Genomic DNA, 16,953 nt, shown 5'->3' on the forward strand with positions numbered 1-16,953 from the left:
AAAACCTGCAGGACTTTGAATTTTTTCACAGCAAAAACATATCAACCAGTAGATTTGTTTTGATAGAAAATTTCAAAGATCTGTTTTTTTTCAATTTTGGAAAATTTAGGTTAGATTGATCTAGTCAGGTTGGACCGTGGGAAATCTGAAACTGGAAAATGTCTGGCGTGCCATCGACGCGTTTTTTAGTATAGTACAGTAAATCTCTAATCTTTTGACTGATTCTGCAGATTTTTGTTAGCAGATACTGTAACCCTACAGTAACCTGTCAAGTTTAATTCTGATCGACAACACTAATAGACTACAGTAGCTTTACAGTAACCGGCCGAGCTTCGTATTGAAATCTTCCTGAATGTGCCGCCCATTTTATTTTGTAAACTACTCCTAACTTCACCATACTTCTTTTTTTAAAAAGTAAAAAGTGCTAGACCTCCGGTTCATTTAGTTTTCATTCTTATCCCCCTTATGTCTCCTCGTTTGTTTCATGACCGATATTAATTAAAGATCAGACATCAGCCACGTCACCATTCTCTTCTTTTCTTAGCTTCATCTTCTTCTTTTTCCTTTTTTTTACTTCTTTGCAACACAATTCTTTTTTCTCTTGCAACTCATGAAACTTCCTTATAAGTCCATACTTTGTCTCTCAATCAAATTCTTATAAGGAACTTTATTTTGTCCTTTTTTTGCTATTCTTTGTCCTCTAGCCTCCAGGCACACTTATTCGGAATCCTAATCATTGTTCTCTCACGCCTTCTTCTGCTTTCTAGTCTCCTGTAAAAGTTCACGTATTCAGTATTCCTCTTCCTCTGAACTCGTCTCAAAATTGTGCAATTACTGGAAGTCCCGCAGGCACGGAATCACCGTGCCAACAGCATTGATTGCGTCGATTTGAGAAAATTGAGAAATGGTAAGCAAAAAAAACTTTGCAAAGGGGTACATAACTCGAGTCGAACCAACAACCTTATTACTACGATTCCGAGTCATTTCCACTGAGCCACTCGTCCTTTTTGGTCAAGCCATCCGCCACACAAAAATAGCATCTGATTTGATATTTATGAAATGACCTAGTGGGTGTAAAGTCATGAACTGAAACATGAATGAGCTGGAAAAAATGGAAAACAATTCGGAAGAAGTTCCTCAAGAACAACTATGCCCTATTCTGATGTGTTCATTTTTTCCGTTGTTTCAGTTTCCAGTTTTCCAGGAATATCTCTCTTGGAATGTAGTCATTGCAATTTCTTTTTCCTTGTTCATGTTTGCATCCCTCTTCTCTTCCAGTGTAGGTGGACCATGATGCTAGAAAAACAATATTTGTCACTCCCACTCCAAGAGAATCCGATAATGTTTAATCTTTAATCCGCTTGTGTTTTATCTTTTGACTGATCTAATTCGAGGCATTAACGAACGCCTCAACAGCTTCTGAGCTGAACCAAATCAGCTCATACATTACTCTCTTGTTTGCACACAATTCATCCAATTTTTTGCTGAGATTTCTGTTTTTGTGTTGATAATAAGTGTTGAAAATGCGTAGGATCTGTTTGAAATGAATGAAAACAAAATGGTTTAGCGCTAGAAGGAATCCAACTAAAAAAATTTTTACTGATGAAAAAGGAAGGATTCGAAACTGAAATAGTAGAGAAACATGTAAAAAGGTAACAAAAAATGTTATCCATCAAAAGCAATCGAACCAATGGCCTCTAGAACCGTAGTCATCTCTGTTACCGACTGCGCCACCTGGTCGTCGGGAAAGCTGCGCTGCGCCAACGCAGTTGCGAGCTCACCGCGACAGCAGTGCTGAAATTGAAGCTAGAGGTTCTTGGTTCAATTCCATCTGCTTGGTATTCAGTTTTGAAACTTTCTTATCGAATTGGTTCTTATCGAATTTAGATGAACTGAAAATTATCGAAACACTATCAAAAACAAAAATGATGTCTGAAAAGTAACTCCCAATTCTTGAAACTTCAAATTCACTCTAGACAAAAGCTTTCTGTTTTTATCAATACTTTGTACTCTCCTCCCCTCCAAGAAATCGTATCAATGAACTCTTTGTTTGTAGGTTTCAGATAATGTGTCTAGAATATTTATCTGCCACGTCACATGGTACATTGACTTTTAATCTTCTAACAAAGAAGCCCCTCTTACTATAGGATACAATATTTGTAAAAAGAGAATGTGACCAAAAAATTAGTTATCACAGAGACGATGAGCTGGAACTCTCTGAAATCCTACTTCGATTTGATTTTTTCTTTCGGAAATTCAACGTTCTTCCTGATAGTGAGTCGAAAACTCAATTGCTCTTCCCACGTATACTTTTTTCTTTCTTTTTTGTTCTTGGAAAATTGAATTTCGAAGTTTCTAGATATCGAATGTCTATGCACATCTTCGTCACTCCGAGTTCAGGTGACTGCAATGGAAACCAAAATCAGGGTGAATATTTCTATACGATCCGTCTCATTTCACTGTTTCTGATAAACTGGATTTTGTGAAATTTGAGAGAAGAGTTACGGCAGTTAGTAAAATTTTTGATTTTTGAAAGTTTTCGAAAATATAGAGAAATATTCAACTTTTATTAGTTCTGGGAGATTAAAACAGCGTTTGGTCTTATTAGCACGGCACGCTTCTTACAACCGCGCTCTACCGAAATCGAAGAAAATTGTGTGCGAAAATGAGAGACTCAGAGAAAAAGATACATTTTCAAGGGAGTTTCGGTGGAGCGCAGTTGTAGGAACTGTGCCTAGCTAGTAAAACGTGTAGAATATATGGAATTTCAAGGAAAAATAGTTTAGACATGTGCTTTGTTCATTAAATCACGTTTGTATTATATGAAATACATGAGTTAATCTGGATACAAGTTGATGATCCCTCAATATAAATGTACTAGTTTTTCTGATACAGAAAAGCTATCTTTCATAAAATTTAGACAAGAACTGACTGAATTACGGTATATAGTTTCAGAAAAACGTGAGTTTTCGAAAGTTTTCAAAAGTCTGTAACTGCGACATTTTCCGGAGTTGAGTGATGTTTTTAAACTAAAAATGATCGAATTTCATTGAACTTTTGGTAAAAACTATTTTAGAAAATCTAGAAGCTTATTAGAGCTCAGTTATAGCTCAAAACCTCGTTTCACCCCCTCTCTCGACAGCTCACGGATTAGCCCCTTCACCAAAACTCTCATCAAAACTCAAATTTGAAACAAAAAGTGTGTCAAACGTCGAAAAATAAATCAAAATGAAAAAGCATGAAAGGGGGTGTGACACCCCATAATTATTATTGACAGACGAGAAGAGAGCACCTCTTCTCGTGTCTTTTTATTCTCAGCTTCTTCAAAATGATTCGATTTTAGGCCAGTCATGCTCTTCGTCCGGTCGACTACACGCATCACCAAAGATTTCATTCAGTTCCGTCGTTCAGCAGACAATGAAGTGGAATGCGTTGGGTGGTAAGTGTTGATAGATTTCTTTTTGGGGAAACATATATCTTGAAAGCTTTGGTAGATCAAAACTGTCACCGACCAATTATTTTGCCAGGTGGTTGAGGGACTAGTTTTTAAAGTTTTGGGTTTTTCGGCCATGCCCCTATGTTAAAATCTCAAATATTCCAAACTGTTCTGAGCATCCGCTTCGAAAAAGCGACTTTCGAACAAGAGTCCAATTTTAATCATTTTGGGATCCTAAGCAGTCCGACTGATTAAACTCAATTTTTCTAGATTTTTTCCAACTTTCAATGATTTGTCAAAATGAGAAACTCATTTTCTCAACGTTGGGGACCAGAGGACCTAATTTTTCGGAATATTAGGACATCCTTCTTGGATTGTTCCAAATATTTATTTGTGAAGAACTAGCTCCTTAGAATCTAAGACTAGATTTCCACAATCGTGATTTTTTCGAAATATGAAAATTGAGAAAACTTATTTTCAAAGTTAGGGACTAGTTTTCCAAAATTTAAGTCATTATGTCAGCACGCCGACCTAAAGTTCCAAGTTTTACTGTCTTGATAAGGATTTTCATCAACTTTTTAACACTCTAATACAAAAACATGACAGTGATGGACTAGTCTCAGAATTGTTTCGCTGGGTTTTTATGGGAACTTTTTCCTGATTTTCTAAATTTCCAAAGTTAAAGTGCAAGGAACACTTTACAAGATTTCTCCCAAAAATGCCTTTGAAAGTCTTTCAAAAGTTATTTCAACATTATCCCCTTTTCCCCCTAATAACACCACTTTTCCCTCCATTTCATAACACACCTTCTCCTTGCAATTTTCTCTGAAAACGCCATTTGACCTACCACAAGAAAATCCAACTTTTTCCACCGAATGTACTTGTACCGCCGAAAAACGCAATGGCGACACTCTAAAAAGTGTCGCTCTGGATACTTTTATAGGCACTCGTAAACCAGTGCTTTTCGTGAAGAGAAGAGAGAAAAGGGTTTACTCGTTTTGTTTCTTCTTATTCCATTTCCCTCCGAGAATATATGTCAACGTCATCTTTCAAAAGTAAGTTTTGATTGGATGTGTGTAGATCAAATTTGAATACTCTTAATTAAAGTTCACCAATCTTAGAAAATGCTCCCCATCGTCATGTCTAAAAAAATCCTCCTACACTATCCCTCGGAGGTCTTTAACCCAATCAGAGAGAGAAGGAATTCCGATTTTCGGTCGGTAGGATCATATGACTTTTCTTCTGCAGAGTTTGTTGGAGCGTGAATTTAATTTAGAATTTTGGTTCGAAATTTGAGGAAAGGGGGGGGAGGGCAAAGTGCAAACTACAATGAGATGACCTGTTTCTGAAGGGAAATGTTGAATTTTTGTGATTGGATACGGGCGTGAGTTGAGAAATTGTTATGGCTAAGGTACTGGAAAAAAACACAAAGGTGGTTGGCAAACAGGATGAATTAAACAAACCTATGAAAAGTTACTCAACTCTCTTATTCACTGCACCAGCTGGTTAACGCACCTGCTGCGCCATCTGTAGTTGCAAGCTCACTACGAGCTCAGAGTTACAAGGAAACCTCAAACGGTCGCAAGTTTGGAATCGTTCCAAATTGCTATCAGACATTGAATTTTTGTTTTGTGTTCGTCACTTGTCTCCAAGAAAAACCGTCTCAAAGTTTCACTCTTATTGTTAAGCCCTGTAAATTCCCGAAAATGGCTTCATACCAGGAGTGAACGGTTTTTCTTAGAGAAAACTGACGAACACAAAACAAAAATTAGGGATATGCCTAATCAAGTTGTCCTTAATGCCTGGTAGCAATTTGGAACGATTCCAAACTCCCTTGTAAGGTGAATATAACAAGAACAGCTACCAATCTTGGAAGGCAAGGGGAATCGAGCCGAGATCTTTTTAGAGACTACGGCACCTGGCCGGTCGAGTTGATTATCTAGATCGTCGGCCAGAGGCTTCATTGCGGTTGCGAGCTCACCGCTAGCGCAGCGCAGAACCTGAAGATAGAATAACAGCGTCACCGATCTCAAGTTACCGGTGGCAACGGTTCTGAAGGAATCTTGAATTCAGGGAGAACCTGTTTGTTCTTGGTAAACGGTGTTACCGACTGTGCCACATGGCCGTTATAGCGGCTTCATTAGAGCGGTATTTGGAGCTCACACTGCGTCCGCGTCACTGTATCTGGATTTGTTACCGAGCTCGGGAAAGTGACTAGAGAAGATGACACCTGTTCGATTCTACTCACTTTTCACTTGTTCCCATTTCCAGCCTATTCATTTCAAAATCTTGAATTTTTCTTCAAAAAAATGAATCATTTCGATTTGTATTTTGAACTCAACCCAATCGGAAACCGGAAATCCAATACCAGCTGATTCTTCGACATCCTGAAGTTTCTTTCTCAGAAACTTTTCAGAATTTTTAATTACTGAACACCAAAAGTGCTTCTCCTCTCCCCCGTCCCTCCCAGTTGTCTCCATCTCTTTCCGGTATCCGTTCTTTTTGCGTGACGGGAATAAATCGACGATGTTTTGTATGTAACTCTCCTCTTGTCTCCATCTGTTTTCTCTTTTCTTTTTCTATCACTTCATCGAAAAAAGGAAAAGAAAGGAGAATCTGAAATTAATTCACCGAACAATTTCTCATTAGAATTCTTTCTCGTTGACACGAACGGTGTTCCCCTCTTCAGCGCCTCTGAGCGGGTCGTCGATTGTTGTTTTCTTCTATTCTGCTGCTATCTGCTGAAATTCTCTTTTTTTCATTCCCATTTTTTATTCATCTGAAAATAGAAGAAAAATGAGTTCAAAACCACGACTAAATCACTCTGATGCATTCGATCAGCACTCCGACTCGACGACTCCGAAAATTCTTTTATTATCTCCAGAACAGCTCATGTTCGATTATACTAATGGGATATTTCTGAGTGGGATGCTGCCAATAACAGGTATTTCATATACTTCGCAAAAATTTTAGTTTTACAAATATTACCATGATCGTAGTCATTCGAACGGTAATTTCTTTCTGATTCAAAAAAGCGTTTGACGGTCTCCCCACCAACTCTGTTCCTGTAGTTGTTGCGACGCGGGGAGGCTCATATCGATAAATAATTCATGATTATGTTCTTTAGTACCGTCTTGATCTACTGATTACGGAAAACTAGATCAAAAGATTCTGCCACAGAATTACTGATGTTATAGCGTGATTTGTACCCCTGGCCCTTATCCCAGTCGGCAACAGTTCTGAAACCCAAAATACCTCAATGTCTCTGCACTTGAAATTCTGTGAAACCAATTTCCGAGGAACTTGTTGAATTCAGAAAATGTTCAAACAACATTTAAAGCAAAGAAAAACGAAAGCATCGGAGTTCATTCATTTTGTTTTCGCCCTCCCCTCTTTTCAATTTCTTTGCTTCCATCTAAAAATGCTGAAATTACTCTGAAAAACGAACAAAAAAGAAAACGGGGGACCACTCCTTTCTCCTCATTTTTCTCTCTTGAATTGACTATTTTTCAGGCATGGGAAGTGGTCGTTGCCTCAGCTCAGCGTCGCCAATATCAGCAGCCGAACGACAACAATTGTGGGGTTAGTTTCTCTCCTGATTTTGCTCTTTTTTTGGGAAAAGTATTGAGAAGATATATCTGTTCATCTTTTTTGTGGAGTGTCTATCTCTCAGAATATCCTTTTTTGTTCAGTGGAACACGAAATAAGGGTTCCAGAATTCTAAAAAGCTGTGATTGTTGTTTCTATCATCTCTAAGCGGTCCATACATAGGCTCCTAAGCTATGATAAATAATAAAACAAAAAAACTTAATAGCAACTTGTCATTGGAATCGAACCAAGAACTGTTTGATCAATAGCCATAGATCTTTACCACTGGGTTATCTGCAGCGGCTGTGTCGACCTGCGCGAGCGGTTCGCAGCGAGTAAAGAACCGTGTTTTGCAGTGGTGGCCAGGTGGCTCAGTGGCTAAGAGAGATGACTATCGTTCTAGAGGTCATTGGTTCGATCCTTTTTGATGGATAACTTTTTTGCTACTTTTTTTTTACATGTTTTTCTACCATTTCCGTTCCGAATCCTTCCTTTTTCATCAGTAAAAAATGTAAAACTCTCCCAGATATTCAGAATTCTCTGAACTTCGGTGAGTTGTTTTCTAATTCACCATACTTCCTCTAAGTATCTTCTTCTTATTTTTTCCTTCTCTTTTCCCCAATTTCATGTAAAATCTGGAACCAGAAGAGGCTCTTCAATTAGGATGATGCTTCTTGCCTTCTCTCTCTCCCCTGGGAGATTTCCGGAAGAGACAGAAATTTCTATTCTGGAGACGTCGTCACGAAGACATCATCCAGATCATATAGGCATCAGATGAAGAAAAAAGAAGAAGAGAAGGAGAAGAAGAAAAAGCAAGTCTCGAAAATTGAATAATACAATTGAAGGCCATCGGACCGGGCGGGAAGGGACACACCGGACACATTTATATATGTATATTCTCATTCCTCCATATCTGTTTTTTGTCTCTTTTCTTCTTTAAACATCCAAACTTTTTTCTTCTTTTTTTCCCTTTTCTTTCCTGTTGATCCCTTGTTAAAGTGAGAAGTGAGGTCATCTGGAATTCTGAATTCTTCTTCGTTTTTTTTTCGAATTCAGTTCCGTCTGACTGACTGATTCAGGAATAACATTCTCTATTTCTCGAATAGAATATGGAAAATGAAGAACTCGTTCTAATTTTCATCTCGACGTTCAAAGTTTTATCTTCTTAGGATTTCCTGTTTTCAGTCAAAATCTACTGTGTGTTACGGTTTCTCTGTTTCCCAATTTTTGTATGAAATGTAGATCTATCCTAGAGCTAGATCTTCGTAGTTGACAACGTTTTTATTCGGTCTCTAGGTAATTTTTGCTGGTTTTTCTTCAAATTTATAAATTTTGACCACAGCAAAAGTTAATGAAACTACTCATGTCCAAATTTTTTTTAAACGGAAAAACCGTGTTTTCCGGCAAATGAAACGACGGAATTTTTTCCCAGACGTTAATACAAAGTCCTCATTAGATTTACGTACCATACCTAACTCAACATTTTGCTTAAATTTATGACGTCATCACACACTTTCGAAGTCATCCTTAGACTAAAAGTGAAGTTCTAACTTTTTGTGGCTAGACAAGTTATAATTGACGATATATTGTCTTGGGATATAACACGAGTGTTTTGATCTATTATCAATTAGCAGAACTCTCTGGTGACATGGAAGCTATAAGAGTACATCGTAGGCACAAATGATCAAAAATGACATTTTGATTGCTTCATAGGTCTCTAAATTCGGTACAGGTCAGCTAGAAAACCCTAGACACTTACTGGGGAATTAGTTTAAAGGATTATCATTTTGAAGTTTTGAGGATATTCCCTGGGCATTTTCCTTGAAATAATTGTAGCTACACCTAATTGAGCAAGGAAAATCTAAGGAACTTTTTTTCAAATTATAGGTTTCTCGTTTATATGTGGGTGAAAAGTGTGAAACTAACAATTTTGGGCTTTCTTTTTGCATGCTTCCAATTTTTTTTTTTGAAGAAATTTCATTTCAGAGATATCGTTCATATTCTTTGAAACAATCAGATACTCAAAAATTGGAACTGCTGTTTTTCTATATCCTCGAAACTCTTACCATTACTTGAATCATAGAAAATCCTTCATTTATTTATTTATTTATTTGCAAAACGGGTACAGAATCGTGAAAAAAAATAAAATCAAATACAACTGAGTATAGTTCAGAATAATTGTCATAAATGTGGTATCATGCTTGAATCATGAATACATCACCATTTTCCAGACTATGATATCAAAATGAGAATAATTGTTTGTGCATTTACTTTCTTTACATTGGGTGTTTTTGATCTACATAACAATCACATCATTAGTGTGAGTCCTTATCCAGTTCCTATGCTATCACGTATCCGTGTATTCACTTCCAAAAACCTTCCTCTTCCTCAAAAAGTTCAAAAAGTTATCTCTGGTTTAAAACTCTTTTCTCAAAGTCAAAAGTCATTCCCAACCTACACCTTCCATTGTCTTTTCTTCCTTTTTTTGTTCTTTTTTCTCATTTTTCATTCAACTTTTTCTCTCTGAGGGCGTGAACTTGAGAGTTATAGAAACATTGAGAAAAAAGAAGAGGGTCACCCTCAGACAGGTGAAATCACTGAGAGAGGCTCCTCTGAGAATTTTCATGTGTTGGCTGAAATTCTGAAATAATTCTTCTTATTCTCGCCCCGTTTCCCTCATTCCAACACAACTGATTCCCGTGAAATTCCACCCCTAAATAATGGGATCCATTCGAATTTTCAATTGAATTCCAAATTGTGTATTTGTCTTCCGCAATCGCTCTTCTGTTTATTTTCTTATTCGCAAAAGAATTTCGAAATTGCAAAATAATTGAAATGAAGTCAAGCTACACAGCTATTCTTATTTGTGATAGTCGAGGTAAATTATTCAATTTTTTTTCTAAATCGGAGGAGGTCTCATAAATGAAAAAAACTTTAGGCTAGGGTTACTGTAGTTACCGTCGTGTGCAAACACCGCGAAGAAGGATATGACGACACATTGCAGAGATTTTCGAAATTTTGTGAAAATCATGCAAAAACAGCTGCAAATTAATTCAAAACGACTTATAAGTAAAAAAAGAAAGCTGAATCTTCGGTTTTTTTGTTTTTTAATAAACTTCAATAACTGTTATAAATGTGTTAATAGCAAGAATTATAATCAAGATATTGCAGCACTTTTAAAATTCAAAAACTGGTATCAAGGGACTACAAAAAGTACCGTCATTTTTAATCTTACAGTACTAAAAAAAGCTGAAAGTTATCATAAACTGTCCGATAATGAATCTAGATCCAATTTTTGACCTCTTGGTTACTGTACTTCGTTTTGTGTTCAAACATCGTGTATTAACTTTACGACAATCTGAAAAAGTTCGAAGAAACAGTTCAATGTAAAATGCAGTCATCTCGGTTACTGTAGCCCCCATTTCTGTGTAAACACCCTATCTTTCTGTATCCGACTTTACGACAATTTGCACACATTTTCTCTCACATCTCCTGCAATATTAATAATAATAATAATCCCTATCTCATTGAAGCATCTTTAAAAGTTCACCCTGATCAGAAACCAAATCTCTCACCATTTTTTGGCTTCTAATCCCATCATATCATCCTTTTGTGGAGGGCATAAACCATAATAATGAGTTAGTTTATATTTAGAAAAAAAACCTTGGTGAGGCTCCGCCCCTTATTGCAAATTATGGACACTGTTTACGTTGTTCCTTTTCCTTTGAATCTCAAAAATTAGGGTGCAAAGTAAACGAAAAAGAAGAAAAAGGAAGCAAGTTTTTTGCAAGAACCCTGAAGTAGGTTCATCTATTTCAAGATTTGAGAAAAAAGGGGGAGGAGTCAAAGAGCACAAAAAATATATCAGCTGCTCACTCTTTCACCCTCGGAAGTTTCATTGTTTCTCATTTATCGATTAGTGTTTTTCTTCAAATAAGTTTTTTCACTTTTTTAGGATCGTCCATGCACCACTCATTCGATGATCGTCCCTCGGCATCCAGTGAAGATCTATTCGCCAGCTGCAATGATATTGATAATGCGGTTAGTTTATTTTCGATGCAATCTTGCTCTATTGACAATTCAATAGGGCGTTAGTTGCCACTTTGAGGGAATTAAAATAGACTGCTCTCACCATTCTGTACATGTTGTTTTCTTTTTTTTCAGCATTTGTTTTGTCCATTTTTTCCTCTTTGTGTTTTTCTTCCAAGAAATTTACTATATACTATTTTTGTGAAGACGTACAACTGTACGAAACTAGGAGTATATAAAGTCTCGATTTTTTCCTTCTCTGATAAGTCTCATCGAATCCTGGATTCCTAAAGAGTGGCTAACGCTATGCAAAAATTCAAAATTATTTTGTCACTTATTGGAATCGAACCAAGAACCCGTTGGGCAAATCTCATAAAATTAACCACGCAGCGGCGTTGATGGCTCATCGAACCGTTCGCAGCGAGTCTCGCAGTCTTGGCCGGCGGACGGAGGTGGCTCAATGGGTAAAGGCGATGGATGTGGTTCTAGATGTCATTGGTTCAATTCCCTCTCGTACCTAATTGTTTTTGCTCCGTTCATTTTGAGTTTTTGAATACAAATTTCCTTTATCCATTTTCAAGAATTTCTTCACTATCCCACCCTCAACCTCATTCACCCTAAAACTCCCCAATAATTTATGACTCTCCCCCTCCCAGATCAATCCGAGTCAAAAGCATTCTCAGAACATTAAAAATCTCATAAAGTTGAAAACGAAATATGTACATTTTTTATTGACAACCAAGACAACCAGTCGCCCGCTCACATGTGTCGTTTTCTTGTTTTACTTTTGAATACCACCTCCTACTTTTTGTGATTTTTGGATCTCGTGCACCTGCGCTCCACTGAAACAATGGATTGCTGAAGCGCCGTTGCAAAAATCATGCAGTGCTTATAGAAGTTCTTTTTGCTCTTGTACCTACACTTGTACTCCTCCTACTCAACTTCCTATTATACATTTCTATTCCTTCTTTTTTCTTTTCTTTTTTCAACAAATCCCACATCACGTGGTCAAAATCTTCACGTTGTTCCTTTGAGTGTGAGATTGCTCTCTTGCCAATCACCTATTCGTCAAAAATTTCTCAATTGATTGTTGCTCTTCTTTTCTTTTTTTCTACTTCTGACGTGTTAAGTGATGACACCATTTCTCCGGAATTCCGTCTTTTTTTCTTGCAACAAGTGGGGGAATTAGGGAAAAATATTTTCAGAATTATGAATTCGTAATCCATAGTTTAGAATCCTGAAGGTCGAATCCAGAATCTAGAATTCAGAATCTTGAATCGTCTAACCCCCAGCTGAAAATTTCAAGTTTCGAGCCCAAATACTTGTCTTGTTCTCCCAACTCCTCTGGGAGAAAAGATGATTTGGATGTTTTGACAACTTGATAATCTTTGATACTCACTCACACAAAAAAACTTTAAGAAAATAAACTACTTCTATGAAAAAAAAGAGAGTAAAGCTTTTTGGACACTTAGTTTTTTTTAGTTGAAAACTAAACGTTTAAACTTTTTGAGTAAAGTTCGTGTTTTTTTTTTCGAAAAAGAACAAAAACGTTCAAAAGCTACTTTTGTAAACGCGCTTCACCTAATGCCTCATTTTCGATCCGTAATTAGCAACAGAACGCATTTATATATCTTAGTTTTAATTTCCCGTGAGATTACTAGACCTCAAAACTTTTCGTGTCATTCGTCTCCACATCACTTTTACCAAAATCTCCTTCTATTAATAACCTGCATTACTTTTTCCCCCTTCGAGAATTGATAAGTATATATTAGCTGATGATAATAATACCTTTGTATGCATACATCAGTTCTAGATATCCTTGTTTACTCCTTTTTCATTCTTCCATTTATTTTTAGGCAGGGAACGGATTAAAACTATTTTAATTCGCTGTTGAAAAAGGGAACTGAATACTTTTCTCAATTTCCTTTTATTAAGAGGAAAAGCTTGCGGATTAACTTTTTAATTCAACTCAACCAGGTTTTGTCTTTTTTCACGTTTTGATACAAACGGTCTGGGTGGGACTAGAGTTTAGGGGATATTGGAGAATCCAGAGAAAATTCAAATTCAGAGGAACACTTTTTGGATGAGGAAACTATGAATGAGTGGATATGGTACTAAAATCTGTAGCTGACTGTGATCTGGAGAAGACAAATATCGAAAAAAAAACTCAAACCCAGCGTTGACTGAATTTCCGGTAAGACCTTGTAGATCAAAACTTTTGAAGTTCAAGTCTGGAAAAAGTAGAATCCGGAAAAACTTGCGGGATGAAATTGGCATCCTGACTTTTCCAGAATCTAAAAGTCCACCTGTGCCGAACATACCAAAATACATACGAAATTTTCATTTCATCCCGAAATATCACGAATTCTTCGAATATGCATATCAAAAATATGCTCCCTCACTCTCAATTTCTGATCAGTGTTCTCTCGAAATCTCTCGAACTCATTCCGAGTAATAAATCAAAAATTCACATCATATCCGACCGAATTCATTAATTTGTTGACTTCTTCCCAAATTCTTTTTCTTGATTTTTCATCTCTTCCATCTGGAACACTCATCTCTTTTTTCCATTTCTCACATCATTATTTTCCAATTTTTTTTATTCTCGTTTCCACATGCAATCATCTGGTCGGTTATGTCCGGTAATTATATATTTTCCTATTCCATTTTTCCTACTTTTTCTACTCTTTTCCGGTGTAAAGTACCCGAATGAATCGATTCATATAGTCTCAATTAGTGCAATCGCGCTCTATCGAAATCAGTTGTCTCGGTGGAGCGCTGTTTTGCTCTTTAACCAAAAATTCTTGACAAAAATGACGAGACGACTTCTAATTTTAGCATCCTTTTTCGCCGAAAAAAGACCATGAATAACTGAACGAAATGTTCCAACCTCTAAAAGAATCAAGTCAACACATAGGTCAAATGATGCGAGATTCTCTGGAAGTAGACCGAGAAAAGACGCAAAAATAATGAAGATTGCATGGAAAAGTGGCATCACGCTATACTCCAGAATACGAACCTGAAAGTGCGTCAATTCGTTTCGTTCCCTCTTCCCACAACTTTACGAGAAAGAAGGTATAAATATTGAATATGTTGGTAGACTTCTTCACCATTACTCCATAGTGGCGGTCGCGAGCCCGGTTTTTGTCCGTACACTGATTTACCCTACCCCCGACACCTCGCTTTCGCTGCATCGCTTCTTCGGCTTATTAGCTAAGATCAAAGTGTAGTATCTGTTCTTATCGTATTAACCTACGGTATACACTCGAATGAGTGTAATAAAGGTTATATGATTTTTGGAACCTAGGAAAGACTCGGGGCTTGCTCCGACTTTCCAAGGGTCGTCCTGGCGTTGCACTGCTGCCAGGCTCGGCCCAGTCCCCGTGGGGACAACAAAACATTAATTGCATTAAAGTTGCAGACTTCTCGTAGTTTTGGATTCATACGGAAACATTTTCCACTGAATGGTGATGTCAGACACTCTAGGATAGTGTAAACCAGTTCATAACCTTCCTTGCTTACAAATAAGTAAGAATTATTCTGTTTATGAATTCCCATTTTCCTTGTCGATTTTTACTTCCTGTTCTCAAAAAACGCACTTTTGAACTGAATCAGAATAAATTTTAGACTGAATAGACTGACTGGCAACAATATTTGTTATCTGAAATTGAATCTGAGTTCATCGTTCTTCTGAATGAAAATGAGATCAACCGAAATTCTCGTTCGAGTTTTTCGTAATTAGATTTTGAATTTCTTTGAATTTTTTCATTTTTCACATTGATGTCACTTCTTTCTGCAAAACAAGCCGTGAGAATTTGAAAATTAGGTGCTAAATTAAAAATAAAAACAAACCAATTCCCGGTATCCATCATCATTGTTATGACAGTCGAAATTCAAACAAAAAAATTGCATGCTTGAGACACAGGCGACGAGATAGTATCGTAGTCTGCGTCTCCCGCGGACTCCTGATATTTATAGAATAAAGAGAAATTTGAAAATTCATTGACCCGAAAGAAAACGTGGCACGAAAAGAAGTGTAGGATTTATGAGGAATCTCACTGTCTCAGCTTTTACATTTCACAGAAGTTGAAATAACTTTCTTCGATATTTCTCGTTCAGAGAATTTGAAGATTTATTCGGAACGCAAAGCTTTCTATTGGTGTAAATTTGTTAAGTTTATCCCAGCGAAACACGTTTTCAAAATTATACTAAGAGCAGGGAGAGACGCAGAGAAGCAGACGCTCTAGCTTCTCTGCTCCCTCTCTGTTCCTCGTTCTTTCTTCAATCACTCATATCTCAAAAACTGCTAAAGCTAACAAAAAGTTATCAACTAACAAAATATGCTCTATAGCATTTTCTACATTTCACCAATTGACAACATTTTCCTAGTTCCTACAGATTTTGAGATAAACGCTATCGAACATTCTTGTTGTCAAATGTTTGTGACTGACCGAAGCATCTACCATAATCCCTTCCAACTTGTTCTCTGCTCTCATTCATTCATTTCCTCCCTCTCTCATCATCTTTTCAATGCACAATAAAACAGCGCCGACTAGTACATATGAATTGAAAAGTTCCACTCCCACTCTTCCCCAAAATTTTTTTTGTGTTTTCATCAGAGTAATAAATGTTCCATTTTTAGCTTTTATCTTTGTGTTTGACCTATTTCTGTAGAATTCAAAAATCATCTTCTATCCACAATGAAGAACACAAAACACGCTACTGCTCCCCCCATTCTTTCGAAATGTCAATTGCATACTTTTGGGCGGAAATAATTGAAGAAGGCGGAGAAGAAGAGGGTCCCCAAAAAGACACGATGACAATGTCCGCCCATTTGGTATTCATTGAACGAAGGACCCCTTCATATTTCTGTTTCTTTTATTTTTCTTATTTCATTCAAATCGTCATCTCCATCATCGTAGTATCGTTTGCTTTCTGACGGGTCCTGAGTCATTGACACGTTTTGGAAAAGAAAAAAGTGATGTAAACATGAATTCACTTTTGGTAGATTACATTTTTCTGAGGAGAAGGAAAATGTTGCGGGTTTGTTGTCTCGGTGTAGACTGAGAGTCTAGTTGAGTCTCGCCGATAGACTATTAACCGGAGAATTGTTATGTTTTAGTCCGTTTTCTGCTAAAATTGAACCTTCAAATACTTCACATGAACGATCATACATTGTTTCGAAGAATCTAGCCTGGATCAATTTTTCTGTATTCTGGAAAATTATATATTTTTCGCGTATTTTTGCTCAATCTAATGGGCCTGCGTATTCACAAGGTAGCAAAAAAATCAGTTCAACTATTCAACTATTCAATTCGTTTCGTTCCCTCCTCAACTTTACGGAGAAGAAGGTATAAATACTGAATATGTTGGTAGACTGATAATGCTCTTAACCATTACTCCATAGTGGCGGTCGCGATCCCGGTTTTTGTCCGTACACTGGTTTACCCTACCCCGCCGTCTCGCCTTCACATCATCGCTTCTTCGGCTTATTAGCTAAGATCAAAGTGTAGTATCTGTTCTTATCGTATTAACCTACGGTATACACTCGAATGAGTGTAATAAAGGTTATATGATTTTTGGAACCTAGGAAAGACTCGGGGCTTGCTCCGACTTTCCAAGGGTCGTCCTGGCGTTGCACTGCTGCCAGGCTCGGCCCAGTCCCCGTGGGGACAACAAAACATTAATTGCAAAAAACTGTGCAAAATTGAAATGTTCTATTGAAAAGTAAATATTTTTACTCACTAGGGAATGGTCTAAACTGACCGTGGAGTTCAGAAACGAGACCTAGCTCAATCGATAGACAATCAAATTTTAATGGGAAATCAGTTTTCAAAAATTGCTGAATGGCCTCCAGAATCCAGATATTCTAGTCTGAAAATGCAAACTTAATGCATGTG

At 37.1% G+C, this 16,953-nt stretch overlaps 1 protein-coding gene across 1 annotated transcript; it reads left to right on the forward strand.

Moving 5' to 3' along the window:
* Positions 1-6,232: 6,232 nt before the first annotated feature.
* On the forward strand, positions 6,233-11,111 carry GCK72_000951 (uncharacterized protein; the record flags this gene model as incomplete). The annotated part of the gene is made up of 4 exons (XM_053722766.1): positions 6,233-6,380; positions 6,950-7,018; positions 9,256-9,344; positions 10,980-11,111. 4 exons carry the CDS (start codon positions 6,233-6,235, stop codon positions 11,109-11,111), a joined length of 438 nt encoding a protein of 145 aa, XP_053591411.1.
* Between the last annotated feature and the right edge of the window lie 5,842 nt (positions 11,112-16,953).

This window comes from Caenorhabditis remanei, chromosome I, assembly GCF_010183535.1.
Source record: "Caenorhabditis remanei strain PX506 chromosome I, whole genome shotgun sequence".
Taxonomy (NCBI): Eukaryota; Metazoa; Nematoda; class Chromadorea; order Rhabditida; family Rhabditidae; genus Caenorhabditis; species Caenorhabditis remanei.